The sequence below is a fragment of the Buteo buteo genome, chromosome 7 (genome assembly GCF_964188355.1).
Source record: "Buteo buteo chromosome 7, bButBut1.hap1.1, whole genome shotgun sequence".
Classification (NCBI taxonomy): Eukaryota; Metazoa; Chordata; class Aves; order Accipitriformes; family Accipitridae; genus Buteo; species Buteo buteo.
In genome coordinates, this window is record NC_134177.1 from 41,437,229 (window position 1) to 41,452,724 (window position 15,496).

A 15,496-nucleotide genomic window follows, 5' to 3' on the forward strand; every position below is an offset into this window, starting at 1 on the left:
AGCAAATTCATATGAACATGATCAGTACTTCCACAGCAGAGGTGAACACTGTTCAGACAGCTTATTGCCTACTATCTTGAACCCAAACCGGACCAACAGTAAAATGTTTGTATACATTTAACAAAATTGATTTAAGCTCTTGCATCTAGTTAGATGAGTATTATGCACCATTTCAGGGATACCTTTCACCTACAGGAATAAAGCTTGCTTTGGTCTATAATAATATTCTATACAACTGCCACTCCGATTTAAGTGGTTTAAAACCAAACCTGTATTTAAACAGATGGACTTTCATTTGAAGATACAGACAAGATATAAAAACTTCTCTAGTGGTCCTTCCATAAAGGGCATTTTAATACCACAAATAAGGTATCAAAAAGAGACGAAAACCACCAGAAGATATCTCCACAGCCAACACCCCCATTCTTGGGCTGACGATGGAAGACTTAACAAGTACAAACATCTCTTTGCAGACGATTTCTCACAGAGCAAGCTGAGAAGCAGTTGAAAGCAGAGCTGTTGCTCTTGTTAGAAAGGGTCACCTTTGAAGCACTGACTAATCACAGGGCAGACTACCTGATTTGCTTTTCCAGCTTGCAAAAACAGCAGCTAATGCTTCTCTAAAACCATCCTCTCCTCTTTGCTGAGTGACTGTATGAGCTCAGTGCCAGCATGCCTGAGTAACTCCTCATTACCTGTTAGCGGTGAGGCTCGGAGCCCAAAAAGAAGATGTCCCAATGCAAGCCTAGAGCCGGGGGCACTGATATTACTGGCTACAATTTACTTTCAGCATTTCCAAGTAGACAAACAGCTGCCCTGGATCAGGCTAGCTCCATGTCCAGTTAGCCCAGTATCCTGGCTCTCCCAATAGCCAGTAACAAATGACTGGGGAAAAAAAAGCCAAGAATGACTAGGGATAAGGAAAAACAACTGTTCTCTGGTTGTATTGCCCAGCTGCTGAGTTTGACGTTATATCTGACCATTGTTAGCCTTCAATGGACCTGTCTTCCACTAATTTGATTTGGGTTGTTTTTTTCCCCAAAATCTGTTTATCTTTCATCTTCTGCAACATCTAGTTACAATGAGTTTTACAATTTAATACTTATGAAAAATACACTCTCTTGATTTAAATGTGCACTGACGAGTGCTCCCCTAAAGTCCTCTATAGCAAAAAATAATGAAACCCCTCTGCCTCTTTCCCTTCTCCAGATCATTTATAGTTCTGTAAGCTCCTACAACATTTGGTTAATTCATCATTTTTTACCAGGAGTCCTTGGCTTTTTAGTCTCTTTCTTGTCAGCCAAGAACTTTAAGCCAGTTACATTAATAACTTCTTGTTAACTAGTAACTGTCACCGGATAGAACCACTCCTGAAGGTCTTCCCTTTAACTGCCTTAAACAGCAACAGAATCCTGCTTCCACTTTATAAGTCTCTCCATTAAATCTTGGACATAAATCCATTAAACATTGCTGCATTAACCATACCTCTGAGTCAGAAGAAGTTCCCTCATGTGACATACAGCAAAACTACGGGGATAAAAGACTTGCTCAAACAGGGGTAGGGAGCGTTTGCCTCTCCGACCTGTGCTTTACCTGCTGGACTGCCCTTATCACAGGGACCACATTTGTTTTGGAAGGCAGGCTTAAAAAATTAGTGCAGTTCAGCGGGAGGGTGCCAGGAGCAGAAAATGGGAGCAGAGCACTTTAAGAGAGTCCTGGGAAGCTGTAACCTGAAGCCTGTCGAAGGCTGGGCTGGGGGAAGCAGCAAAAAGCAGATGTGGCTGCACCAAACCCACAGTGTCCCCAACTCGCACCCGCCGGGAGCCTGGGACTGCAGCGGCCGAGAGGAGCCCGAGGTAAGGGGCAGCTCACCCTCGCTCAGGGCCAGCAGCGAGGGGAGCAGAGGGCAGGGGATGAGGCTGGGGAGCTCTCAGAGGACCTGGGAAATGGGAAGAACGGTTCTTCTGCAGGTATTGAAGGGTGGGAGTCCCACCAAATGGGAGATCTCACCAAGGGTTGGGAGCCACCAGCATCCTAGGGCACCACCTCTTTGCCTCCGGGGCTGAGCTGTGCTTGGGAGCTGGGCTGGTTTTCTGCCCTTCCAGCATCTGTGTTGCAGCTGGGAACATGCTTTTTCTTTGCAATGGTAACAATTTTGGTGACAGTCAAATCCTCTAGAGCTAGTGGTTGCAAGATGCTTCAGGAGTTAGTGCTGTGGGGTAGAGCGATCACAGTGAGCAGTTTGAACTCGCGGGTGATGTTTCATAGCACCCCTAAAATCAGAAGGGTTTATAAATGATGTGAGACTTGTACCGCTATAGATGGAAAGCAAAATATTTCCTTTGCACCTGCGGGCCTTCACAAATAGACAGCTCCCAGACACAGAGTTCCTTCTCAGCTCATTTCTCAAAGTTTTCTTCCTGTACCTTCCTGACTGTAACATCACATGCTGTATGCTGGTGCTTCTTCTCTTCTCTTTAAACACTGCCATAGATTTTAATATCATGCCTGAAACCATCCCACCTCTGCTTCAACCAAATTCTTTTCTCTGCATTTTTGGCTGTGTGCTGAGACACATGCAAATAGAATCCAGATGTTCAGGCCAATTTAAACGCAAAAGGCTTTGTCTTTCTAAAATGGAAATTGCTTTTTGGCAAAGTTTGAGAAATATGAAGCTGGTGACAGTACTGGCAAAAACAATGCAAATCTGCAAAACCAATCTCCGCTCTCATGCTCCCAGGAGCTCAGTGTAGTTGGAAGCAGAGGTTGTGTTGAGATGATTATCTTTTTTTCAGAGAAAAGGTTATGCTCCGTGGAAAACCTTCATCTTTACACTAGACTGGGCCAAACCTCTTCCGCTCAGCATGTAAGAGTACTGCTTAGTGCAGGCATCCTCACAAAGCCCTCGCTAAGACCCATTTAACTTAGACTCACGCAGGGCTTCTGTCATCTCTCTTTCAGCATGGTGCCTATTCATTGTAAAACTCTGCAATGATATAAGCAATCCCAACATCATATCCACTATCATACCACTAAACGCATTGGTTTTTTCTAGTATAGTAAATCCTCTTGATACGCTGCTTCTGCACCAGAATACCTCATCTACTTGGCAGCTAGGATAGCAGCAGGCCACAGGGTGCAAGTGCACAGGGAAAAGAGGGTACCGCTTCTGTGTTACACTATCTAAACATAGATGAAAACTTAAAACTTCCACGGTGACACCTTTTTCTCCAAGGCAGAACTACCTCCAGAAGAAAAGGGGTTTGGAAGGAAACGGTGAATTGCCTTTCACTGAAGTAAAACCTCTGCCTGAACAGACTGGGTCCTGAACTTGGGCTGTTGTAGCCACGTGGCTTTAAGTTGTATTTCTACCAGCAGGCATGTTTTCTTTATAGCTGAAGTTAATCTGAAACACATGTTCTTTCTCCTACTTCACTAGATGCCTGGATCAGAGGGGTTAGTTAAATACAACCCTCTTCCTTTAATTTCTGGGAATCTATATAAACATTGCTTCAGACTAGCCTCAGTGGCGTCTGTTCTCAAGGGCATGACACTTCTGCAGTAGCTCTGGTTTACCCACAGTGAAACCCTAGGTTACGCGCTGCCCTTTGGACCAGACAGATCTGTCTGGAAGGGCCACATATGCCAATACTGGAGCAACCAAAAGTGGCTTCCACAGAAGGAACAGCTTTGGGGAGTTTGGTACTTTTCTCCCACCGCCATTAAAAATGTTGAATAAGCCAAGCTCTGTCTGTCACCACTTCTCTAGATCTGGCCCAGTGTTAGGTATTTACTCCCAGCCCTTTTTCTTACTGTCTTTTAAGAAAGCTCTTCTACTTTATCAAATTGCAAATAAGCAGCAAAGGATGCATATAGGCTGTACAGCCTTTCAGGTACATGCAGACACAAGAAATATGACAAACTACTGCCTGAGGCAGGTAACTTGTATAGCAGAGCAGTAACCAGTCAGTTTCATCTTCTGCCCCATTCAACAATATGGATTTGCTACCTTTTATAAATGCAGTATTGAATCTTTTAAAGTCTAAAACTCCGAAGATATGATTTAGTGCTTTTCTGGACCTTGGCACTCAGTAACTGCCAGCATCAGTGTGGTTTGGGCCACACACATCTGCTTTTGCACTCAGGCACACCCAGGCATGTGTGCTTGCCCCGTTTTGAAGTCATTGGGGCCAGGCTGGCTGAATACTTCAAACTAGAAGAGAAGAAAACCCAGCTAAGATCAGGTGTGTGTTTCACAGTTAGGAAGGACAAGCAGCAGCATGTGTCATTGCAGTTCCTGTCACAACCAGGTACAGCGAATAGTAGTGGTAGAGAAGTATTTGCTCAGTTGCTCAAACTACCTGTGTCATGTTCTTACTCTGTAGGTTCAGGCATGCGGATTCCAGTGGTTCTCCTTTTCCTGGGTCTCTTAACTGTCCCAAGCAGATCCCAGAACTCAGCTACTGAGCAGGTGAGTAGGAGACAACATGCAGAGAGTGAGGGAGAGCTACTTGGAGCATGTAATTTAATTTTAGAGAATCTTATGGAAGGATTAAGCACTACCCTCCTGAGTTACTAGGATTTTATTTAGCAACTTAATGAGACTAACTCCTGCTTTACCTAGATAAAACCACAGTAGTTACATCAGGGGATGACTGTGAGGCAGAAATAGTGGATTCCAATCCAAGTGCTGCCTTCGGCTTTACCAGAACACTTTAAAGTAAAGTAATGGTTCCTACACTCTCGATCAGTAAGATTAACCCACTATTTCTGTAGATCATAGGAGAGTATCTGTAGATTGCTTGCCTTTGAAATGTTTAACACAACTGTACCTGCCCTTGTAAACTGCAAGTCTAACCACAGTGCTCCCTGTACCTGCTAGAACTCTGCCACCGCTGATGGAGCTAACGCTGGTGAGGTTGAAGAGGAAGATCCATTCTATAAGACCCCTGTAAACAAGCTGGCAGCTGCAGTCTCCAACTTTGGCTATGACCTGTACCGTCAGCAATCTAGCCGGACAGCCACTGCCAATGTGCTACTGTCTCCATTCAGCCTGGCTACAGCACTGTCTGGTCTCTCACTTGGTGAGTTCTTGCCCCTTTTCCTCACGTGCTGTTTGGCTTGACAGGCCTTCCCTCATACTGTTGTCTTTGTTGTTGGCAGGGGCTGGAGAACGAACAGAAGATGTGATTTCTCGCGCTCTCTTCTATGATCTGCTTAACAAAGCTGAGGTCCACAACACTTACAAAGACCTACTGACTAGCGTGTCTGCACCAGAGAAGAGCATGAAAAGTGCTTCCCGTATCATCCTGGAGAAAAGTAAAAGTCCTTCTTCCCCTCTATCAAATTTCACCTGAATAACTAGCAGCAGGTAGAACACACTGAATAACACCACAGTAACAGCTTTGGCTCTGACGTACTGTTGAGCCAGGATGCAGACTGTGCATGGAATGCTGTTGCAGCTCCAGAAAAAGCCTGGAAAGTTTGTGTGCACATAAAGAAAAGACCAGACTTATGCACACAAAGACACTGGTGACAGAGCAACTAACAGACCTCGAAGAAACTTGCTGAGAATTTTGCTTTCACTCTAGGTTTTCTGGCAGGTGTTGCCAGCTTCCAGGAACCACAAATTGCATTTTCTATTTGTGATAGCATTCAGCCATACTCCTTTGTTTAATACCTTACAGAACTATTTTAAATGTCTGCTTTTGGCACGCAATAAACATCTGCTGAGAAAGCTAAGAGTTATCTTTTGGAACCTGCTGGTTCCAAGAATCCGATAGGTCGAGTAAGCCGTACTCATAAAGCAAGCTGGAGAAAGAAGAAAGACTGATGCAGGGATAGCTGTGTCCAAGCCTTCTCTTCTTATCTCCTTTCTTTACTTTTCAGAAGAGAGTTATCCCATACTCTAGCATGGGTGGTGCTAGGATTTGGATCAGTTTCCTCCATGTGCCTTCAGTCATTCTTCTTCAAAGCAGGTTTCTGTATATGCACAGCCACAGATGTTTTATGAGAGAACTGCTGCTGGGCTTTGGATTGCAATCTGCTGCCTTGAGATTGTTTTGATAAGGGAGCTAGCTGCAATATTGATGTTTTTGTTCCCCAGGACTGAGGGTGAAGCCTGGTTTTCACAGCCAACTGGAGAAGTCCTACAAGATGCGCCTGAGGGCCCTAAGTGGCAATACCCAGTTAGACCTCCAAGAAATCAACAACTGGGTACGACAGCAGACAAAGGGAAGGATTATGCGGTTTATGAAGGACATGCCCACAGATGTCAGTATTCTCCTTGCTGGGGCTGCTTACTTCAAGGGTAAGAATGTTGTGTACTTGGTTACAGAGAGGGTCTATTAAGCATGCGTTAGAAGAGATGTGAGGGAATGCTCTCGCTTCCAATAGAGCAAACAGACTGCCAAAGAGACAGAGTATAAGAAGAAAGTGTTTGAGAATGTTTAGTAAAGAAGAAAAAATGCATGCTACCTAAACAGAAATAGTCCTCAAGGGAGGAATTATTACTCTTGGGAAGCTGAATCTTGACCTGTTTGCAGTAAGAAACCAGAGAAGAAAGTTCAAGCTCACAAAACTCCACAGCAAGAGACAGAATATTACCATTTAGGGAAGGGACAACTTAACGAGTGTACTGACCCTTTTCACCACTGTAGAGGGAATGGAGAGAGATACTAGAGAGCTGTTCTAGAACATGCTGTAAGCCAGTGTCATGGAGAATTATTGCTTAGAGACAAGGAGCAAAATAAAGGGTGGGGAGAGGAGCACTTTATATGCATTGACACAATTGTTACCCTTTAAAATAGTTTTGTAATTACATAAGTAGACATCAACTTCCCAATAACTACTCCACCCATACACTGGCTTGATTTGTTATTTCCCATTTAGCCAATTCTCAGATGAAAAGGAGGGGCCAAAGAGTGGCAATAAATCAGTAGCTCCAATCAGTCTATTTCCATCTCTATCATCATTCAGTTATGCCTCAACTCTTAAAGCACAAATACTGTATATATAAAGTGCCAGATTACTCAGCCACAGACACAAGCGTGGTTTCATATGCTATTATTCCAGAAAATCCTCCATTTTATCTTTTAAAAAATAGGGACATGGAAAACCAAGTTTGACACCAAGAAGACTGCCCTGAAGGACTTCCATCTGGATGAGGACAGAACTGTGAAGGTGTCCATGATGTCAGACCCCAAAGCTATACTGCGATATGGTTTTGACTCAGAACTCAACTGCAAGGTCAGAGAGCATATATTGCACAAGATCTCCTAAACTTACTGAGGAACAGGTTCAGCTACATTTACCTGTTAACCCATTCCAGAAGACAGCTTTGCTCCTCCCATCAGGCTAGTTTTGCAATCCCTATTTTGAAAGGCGGTATGTTCTTAAGATTCTTAAGAATATCCTACTTCTACATTGGCTATGTGACAAGCAGTCCAGAATTTAAATAATGCACAGGTCCTACTAGCCTGTATTGCTTGACCTTAAGTTGGGCAAGAACGGCAGGGCACACTCCTCAAAACTGTTCCATTTCTACCTCTTTCAACCACTCTTTCACTGTAGCATGGGCTCAAAGGTGTTCCAGCTGAGAACCCGCGAAAGCAACACTGCAGTTGATTACAGGATTCAACAGGTAAGAGAGAGCACTTGCCATGTAATAGCAGAAAGAGTGCAGCATGAGTTGATGAAAGCCTGGGCACCTGAGGGGTCAGGATGCATCATGTCCAATAAAAGCAAACAGGGAAGACGACCAAATGTTAACTGGAAAGGCTGACCAGGCAGTCAAAATTGAGGCCTGTGCCTGGTACAGGACAGGTAAAACTGTTTATTATTGCTGTGACCCTTTCTTATTTATAACTGGCCTTCCAGATTGCCCAGCTGCCATTGACAGAGGGAATCAGTGCCATGTTCTTCCTGCCTACGAAGGTGATCCAGAATATGAGTCTGATTGAGGAAAGCCTTACTTCTGAATTTATCCACGATGTAGACAGGGAGCTGAAGACAGTCCACGCTGTGCTAAGCTTGCCCAAACTAAAGCTGAACTATGAAGAGGCACTTGGCAACACACTAAAGGAGACAAGTATGTACATCACACACCCTCTACAGACTGCCAGGGCTCAAAGCAGTGGGCAAGTTACTTCCTGCTCTCAGAATATGAAACTGGTGGGTTATTAGTTAGGTCCTGCTGTCAGTCTGTAGAGATTTCACCAGCAACTAAATCACCTTGGTCCAGGACTCCTCAACCTTTTATCACGTCTCTCCACCAAGCTCATACAATGCTTCTGAGATTGAGAGGGAGAAACTCAGTACAAACAGATGTAAGCTTCTCCCTGTTACCCCAATAACCTCTACCAGAGCAGCTACATGCCCTCCTAGATCACAGCATTAGCAGTACTGCTCCCCCACTGCAATCTATGCTTTCAGCTAATGGAATTTTCTTTCTTTCCTCCAGGGCTCCAATCACTTTTCACATCACCTGATTTTACCATGATTTCTGCCAAACCTATTAAGCTATCGCATGTGCAACACAAGGCAATTCTGGAGCTTAGTGAAGATGGGGAAAGATCCACACCAAATCCTGGGGTGAATGCTGCTCGTCTGACCTTCCCCATAGAATATCACGTGGACAGACCTTTCCTTCTTGTACTGCGAGATGATACCACTGGAACCCTCCTCTTCATTGGCAAGATCCTGGATCCCAGGAGTGTTTAGATTCCTTCACAATAATCTGCAATGGTAGGGCCCAAATGGAAAGGGTGGTATTGGGAGGGATACTAGCTCCCTGCTCCGCTGCACAAAGACACAACTTGCAAATCTTATGCCTTCATAATGCAATAAAAGAGCTTTTGCTATTAATCTCAGCAAGCCCCAGTATTCTCCCTTGAAAGATTGTCTGCCTACATCATGCGGATTCACACTCCCATTTTCCCCAGATGAGCCACGATGCAGTTCTGTGTCCTATATGCAAGCGTCATCTGGTGTATACTGCATTCTTCCCTATCCTGTCTTCCAACCTGACACCAGTTGTTTATACTGAATCCCTCATCACTGACAGGTCTGCGTTGGTAGCCATCCAAGCTCTGCAGTGCCCCCTCTTATAGCTTGTAAGTTTGCAGTTCCCAGCCTACCGCCTCACCCATTCCAACCATTTATGTTTCACACTGGCAAGAAGAAAAGTGCTTCATAGCATTAGAAATAAAAGGCAGTGTGGTCTGGATGACTGCGTGTTCACAACCGTCAGGGTATCACACATGGGAGATTCACATCTCTAGAAACACACACATATGCAAGCATCTCAAACATTTGCTTCAAACCCACATGCAGAAATTATACAACAGCATCTATTCCCACCATACCACGCACAGACCCCTCATGTTAGAATTGGTCATTTTATTTACAACAGTCTCACTAAAGAGCATTTCAGATTTCATTCAAGTCGTTGTTACACATGATTTTCCAGCTTGTACTACATGACTACCTTACCACATGAAACTTAGCTTTGATGAAAGATCACATTGCAGCTTCCTTTGACAGGGAAATTAAGTCCTCTGAAGGATGCTTCTGGGAAGCTCTGACAGACAGGTCTTCATCTCTTGTAGTTCCTGGATCTGAGTACTCTGAGGACCACAGTGCACTGACAAAATCTCCTCTGCTCTTTGAATCGTGCTCAGAGCTTCAGAAACCGCAAATCTGAAATAGGAAGAGAGTAAGAACAGAGTATACAGAATACTTAATTCAGCTCCTTGACTTACACAACCTTTAACCCCTCCCCAACAAAAACCTAAACCTGCTCATAGGTACAGATCCTACCCTCCACTGCCTCTCAGCACCAGGCAAATAGCGTGCACTTCAGCTGCAAAGGGAGGATGGGGGCAAAAAAGGTAAGGAGACGGACAAAAACTTGAAACACTATCTTTGAGTATAGGTACCCACTACTTCCTCACTGCAGCTCCTGCTAAAATTAATTCAGTTAAAGGGAGGTGTTGTGAGAAGATTTTCAGAAGCAGTCAGAGGATTTGCTTGCCTAAAAAGGGCCAAAATAGAGCAAGAGGGTTTTATTTCCTACTTTGGAAAGATGTCAGCAACATTGTACAACTGAGGTATAAACACCAAGGGTGACTAGTTGTCAAAGTAAAACAATAGGACAGGGAATAAATGGAGCCAGCAGGAAGAAAAGAATAGACAGGCACAAAGCAGAGAAATGGGTTCGAAGAGAGTCATGAGGTATAAGTGAATCCCAAAGGGGTTAATGAACTTGCACTTGAGTAATGGCCGACTGTTGTACCTGTGCCAGACTGCTCAGGGTCCTGTGAGACACCCTGCAAGGTACCCAGGACCACCTGCCATGATTTTGTGTCAGACACACACGAGTGGTGCAGGGAAGGGACAGAGAATGAAAGCAGATTTACCCATTGAAGAGAATTTGTGCTAGCTTGAAAAGTTCATGACCCATTTCTACACTTGATGGCCCATGATGCATTTCCACAATTTCAATACTCCTCTCCAGGTGTCTGGCTGCTTCCTGCCACTTCCCTAACGGAAAAAAACCAAAACAAAACATGAGTCATGAATAAATACTTTCTAGAGCTACTGCCACCCAAAGAATCTGAGAAAATTATGCAAAAAGTGAAGAACTATGTCCACAGCATTCTTGGGAGGCTGCTGACCTCAGAACCAGGACAGGGAATCTAGAAGAACATGAGATCACATTATTGTTCACTGGCTGCTGGGAACCCAGTTTTGGCTAAAGCAGTCTTTCTGTTTGTCAAAACTAGAGAAATGCAGTAGGAGAAAAGTGAAAGGGCTAGTCAGAGAAAAAGCTAGTCATGTTAAATTCAAAGTTCAGAAAACTAAAGATAATGAGAAGATAATGCCATACCAAGAGTAGCATAGACCTGTGCCAGATGATCCTCCATCTCTCCCATCAGCAAATGCCCTGGAGACAAGAAGTTTCCAGCATCCCTCTGACACTTCAGGAGCATTTTGATAGCCTGATCTATAACAAAACAGGGTATAAAATTCATCCTATTGGCCAGTGTCCAGCTTTCCACGATCCATGAAATAAAATCAGTCCAATCTCATCTTTGCATCTTACACAGCTAGATTTGGTTAGGATTCAACATTGACTTCATCTGCAACCCTGCTTATTCTAACGCAGTGTTGGCCTGACTCATTCCAGGAAAGCAAGGCCTGGGAATGCATAACTCCAACGTTACCCTGAGTTCTTTCAGTTACTATGGAACAACGTGTGACTTAGATTAACACCCGCATCAGGGGTATAAAAAACCTAAAGCTCAAGTCCCCAGGGACACCGGGCTGCATGCCAGAAGACCCCAACTGCATAAGCAACAGTGCCATCTCATGGTTAGAACTACGTCTCCCGATGTGTACTCATAAGCTGCTGACCTTAAAGTAGAAAGCTGAGCCTTACCAGCCTTCCTGTCTCTTAGCAGTTCTAACGCTTTCTTGATTTGTTGCTGAAGGTCCCGTAAACGGTGTGACAGGCTCTCTCTGCTGACTGAGATTGCACAAGCTTCATTTGAACAACAAAGCATCTCTTCCCCCTGTGGAAATCATCCCTGTGATCATTCCTGTTCACATTCAACTTGAAGCTTACTTTCCATGTCTGTTATTTCTGTATTGTGTTATAGAGATGCTAAATTGTTTCTCAGTTGCATTCACTAAACAAAGTGACTTGCTTGTAAATTGCTATTAGCTTATTCGATTTTATGAGAAACTTCCAGGAATAGCTATGACTGTGTGAGCTATAGATTAGGCCAAAGCAGGGTCATGTGGTACACAACTAATGTTCATACAAAATACACACTATGTTGACTTCTCCCCATCTAACCCACACTACACACTGGTTTCATTTACATCCTGTGAACTGCAGAGAGGGTGACTCTCTTACATACAGTGCCTGTATGTGCATTTTCTGTTCTAGACTCCAGGCCTCCATTTTCTTTCGTAAATATCCCCCTTCCCCTAGTCCATAGCCTTCATATTCTAAAGTTGATTCGTAAAGTTCAAAGATATTTTAACTTGCTGTTAAAGGCATTATTTTCCCTATAATGCTGGAAAACTGACATACAAGAACATCACAAGAAAGCTGCTAAGAAGAGTGAGATACTGTCTTGACTCTACAGGGGCTTTTGCTTCTGTGCAGAGATCATGAACTTAGGTCTTTAACTCTTGACTTTCCCAGAGACCCAAACACTACACATCCCCATAATTTACACAATCATAACTATGGAAGAACTACCTGCACTGGAGCCTGGCAGCTAGGACAGCAGAATGAGTTTCTCATAGACACCACACTCTTGACATCAGGCTCTAACTCATCAAGGCATGCGTGACAGCGACACTCGAAGAAATACTGACTGAGAAGCTGTTGTCTCTCAGCAACCCTCATTCTACATCGGTGAGGCCCTGCAAAGGGATGGCAAGGGTAGAAATCTCTAAACAGGCACATCAGACTAAATCTATCTTTGTTATCATTGAGACTAGATATATCATTTTTTGGAAAGGACGTAACTGGAGACTGAAAACGTAACAGTGGGCTCAGGAGATAAAATCTTGCATTGACAACTTTGATCAAGGCTAATACATAAACAAAGACTCTAGCAACATTATACTGGGAATTATGATATTAATAGCAATCAGTGAGCACGCCAAGTAGACCTGAAAGGATGCCTGTGCCTTGAGACAAACAGAGAGTTAATACTTACCATAGCAATGGAAAATCTCTTGGCCACTTGGGATTGGCTGTGATGCCCTGACAGTGGCAGCTGTCCCACTAAATGACACGCTGATATTGGGACAGCATGAATGGTTCAGAAGGCTGAGGACAGGAAAGAAGGCTGTCGCCAGGCGCACAGGCTTCTTATTTACAACAGCACTATCTCCGGATCCTAAAGACAGAGGAAAAACAAGTAGATTGAGAATGAATGCTCAGTAACCCACGCAACTTATGCAACAAGCACTGTGACTGATTGCAGATAGCAGAAGAAAAGGTTTCCGGTATATTGCTGCAATAAATAATAGCTAAATACCCTCTACATGTGCACCAGAGAACAGGCCAGCATGGGACAGGCCCTTAAATTTTAAGCGTGTCATTCCCATCTGCAGTTGGAGCTTTTTACAACTGATAATTCAATCTCTTCACACAAGCTAGATGAGCAAGGACAACACAGAAGGGCTTAAAAGTATTTATCTTACCTGACTCCTGCATTACAGTGATCGCTTGTGCATTACATTGCAGCTGCAACATATGCCTCAGCATCGCTTCTGCCACAGTCTTCAGCTCTGGAGACAATTCACCCGATGTTTTTTCACATGTCTTTGGTTTGGACCACTTCTCAGATGATTCCTGATTCAAAACAGCAGCCTCTAGGCCAGCTTCTTGCAGTTGTTTGCATATAGCTACTACACTCAGCATGCAAAGGAACTTATGTTCAGGGCTATGCTTCTCAGCATGGGGCAAAAGGTTGAACACAGCTTGGTAAGAACTCTGGTACTGACCATTGTCATTACAACCAGGGATACTTCTGGTACCAGCTCTTGTATCTGGTGCCTCACTGAGATGTTTGCATCTTGCCTCAGGGTTATGAAGGTCCTTGTCATCATCATGGGACCATTCCACCAGCCTGCTAACCTCTACAAATCCCGCCAGCAGAACAGTCCTCAAGGCAACATGGCAGAAGACCCCTAATGTGAGAAGCAGCGCTCCCAGGGAGCACTCTGTCCTGTGGTACTGCTCCCATGCCATGTCTGCACAGCTCTGGCTGCAGTACTTTGCATAACTGCACCCACGGCAAGGCACTGAGGCTAAGAGCTGCCTCAGACAACGGTGGCAATAAAGATCTGCATTAGTGACTCGAGTATCCCACACCGTTTCACTGCTGTCCTGCAGAAGGCGGCTCTCCCCTGGGCAGAGCACGCTTACAAAGGCCTCCTCTTTCAACAGGCTCTGTCCTGGCAGGATGTCCTGGGAGGCCACCAAGTGACGTCCTCTCTCTCTATCAAAATTCAAGCTCAAAGATGAAGATGCGCCTGAAATACTATCATTCTCTTCCCAGATCTCCGACTTTCTTTGAATGTCACCACATGTTTCTCGTGCAGGCTCTGGACAGCTCTCTTTCTCATGTATTTTAATCTTCAGTTGACTTAACTTTTTTAGCAGTGTCTGGTGTGTAGGACTAGTCATGATGCTATCCATAGCAATTTTATTCTCCACCACACTGAGGGTGTCTGCTGCATCCTGTAACCTCCCCAAACACAGCAGACATTCAGCCTTCCGCAGCAAGACCTTGGGCAGCAGCCTGTCCGGATAGCCATGACTTTCAGCCCTGGCAATATCTTCCAAACAAACCTAGAAATAAAGACAAGGCCTTTTAAATGTACTTGGAAACCAGCTGAGACTCATGCTCTTTTATTCCACCTAAGATGCAGAATATTTTAATAAGGCTATGTTAATCAGCAAATTCCATCTGCATAGCCAATCTGTTGGCCAAATAAAGCCTCCTGACATAGAACAAGAGGGAAACCCTTCAGGAAGTTTAAGTAACGGTGGATGCTTTAAGCACAGCTTCGGAAGCGCACCTGATCCACAGTCTCTTGCTCTAACAATCCAACACCCGTTACTGCGGGCTTTGCAGAATCACCCACCCAAACCCTGCGCGCAAACGTCGCGTGGTAACGCCTCAGGTGGTGCTTGGGCTCTTCCTTACCCCAATCCCCCCTCTTGGGCCTCAGGCCACCCTCTGGGTGTGCAGACTTGCTCGGGGGCACCTAGAAGCTTGAGGGGGGACACGACGACACCGGGCTGCCGCGGGTCCCGCCACCGCTTACCTCAAAGCACCTGAGGTGGAAGAGGGCGGCGGAGCGGTTGGCGAAGCAAACGGACACCTCGGGGCTGCCGTGGGGCTCGTGGGATGCCGCCTGTGGAGACCAGAGAGCTGCTGCCTCGGGGGGGGGGGGACACGACCCCTTAACGGGACCCTCTCAGCGGGGGCTGCGGGCCCCCCCCTTCCCCAGGACCCCTCCGACGGAGGTCCCGGGCCTACCCGCACCTCACCTGCGAGTAGAGCCTCACGGCGGGACCGTAATGGCGGCGGCCGAACAGCCGGTTTCCCTCCTCCCGGTAGAAACGCGCGGCCGCCGGCTCCTTGCCCGCGGGCGCCCGGCGGCACAACCGCCTCAGAACCGCCGTCGCCTCAGGCCTGCGGGACACGGGGGTCAGCTCCGCGCACCGCCCTGCTCCGCTCCACCCCCGCCCCGCCACTCACCGGAGGAGGCCGCAGCCCAGGCGCAACGTGTCGTGCAGCGACGCCGCCGCCAACCGCTCCCGCAGCACCGGCTCCAGCGCGGCCCAGCACCGGGCGGCGTACAGCCGCCACTCCTCCACCGGCAGCGCCATCCCCGGTAACCGCGATGGCGGCGCCCAGTAGGATCTCCACAACGCGCCCGAGAGCGCTTCCGCCGTACG

General features: G+C 45.8%; 2 protein-coding genes across 2 annotated transcripts; one reads left to right on the plus strand and one right to left on the minus strand.

The window, feature by feature from the left end:
* The first annotated feature begins 1,680 nt into the window (after positions 1–1,680).
* Positions 1,681–8,870, plus strand: SERPINF1 (serpin family F member 1). Its single transcript, XM_075032661.1, has 8 exons — positions 1,681–1,856; positions 4,386–4,471; positions 4,883–5,084; positions 5,164–5,319; positions 6,107–6,310; positions 7,106–7,248; positions 7,879–8,089; positions 8,462–8,870. Exons 2-8 carry the CDS (start codon positions 4,394–4,396, stop codon positions 8,719–8,721), a joined length of 1,254 nt encoding a protein of 417 aa, XP_074888762.1. The 5' UTR covers positions 1,681–1,856; positions 4,386–4,393; the 3' UTR covers positions 8,722–8,870.
* Positions 8,871–9,384: 514 nt separating this feature from the next.
* On the minus strand, positions 9,385–15,442 carry SMYD4 (SET and MYND domain containing 4). Its single transcript, XM_075032657.1, has 10 exons — positions 15,297–15,442; positions 15,086–15,230; positions 14,860–14,949; positions 13,228–14,380; positions 12,738–12,920; positions 12,272–12,438; positions 11,441–11,573; positions 10,889–11,005; positions 10,419–10,542; positions 9,385–9,699 (listed from the first exon to the last, which is right to left on the minus strand). The coding sequence occupies exons 1-10, from the start codon at positions 15,425–15,427 to the stop codon at positions 9,549–9,551; spliced, it is 2,394 nt and encodes a 797-aa protein (XP_074888758.1). The 5' UTR covers positions 15,428–15,442; the 3' UTR covers positions 9,385–9,548.
* Positions 15,443–15,496: the final 54 nt, after the last annotated feature.

What these genes read in the sequence shown, in the direction of transcription:
- SERPINF1 (XM_075032661.1), top strand. Translation starts at nt 4,394, where the DNA reads ATGCGGATTCCAGTGGTTCTCCTTTTCCTGGGTCTCTTAACTGTCCCA. An exon ending in AGAACTCAGCTACTGAGCAG is followed by an intron (nt 4,472 to 4,882) that starts GTGAGTAGGAGA and finishes TGTACCTGCTAG; the next exon opens with AACTCTGCCACCGCTGATGG. An exon ending in ACTCAGAACTCAACTGCAAG is followed by an intron (nt 7,249 to 7,878) that starts GTCAGAGAGCAT and finishes CTGGCCTTCCAG; the next exon opens with ATTGCCCAGCTGCCATTGAC.
- SMYD4 (XM_075032657.1), bottom strand. Translation starts at nt 15,427, where the DNA reads ATGGCGCTGCCGGTGGAGGAGTGGCGGCTGTACGCCGCCCGGTGCTGG. An exon ending in TCCACCTCAGGTGCTTTGAG is followed by an intron (nt 14,381 to 14,859) that starts GTAAGCGGTGGC and finishes CTTTATTTCTAG; the next exon opens with GTTTGTTTGGAAGATATTGC. An exon ending in GCTAAGAGACAGGAAGGCTG is followed by an intron (nt 11,006 to 11,440) that starts GTAAGGCTCAGC and finishes GTTTTGTTATAG; the next exon opens with ATCAGGCTATCAAAATGCTC.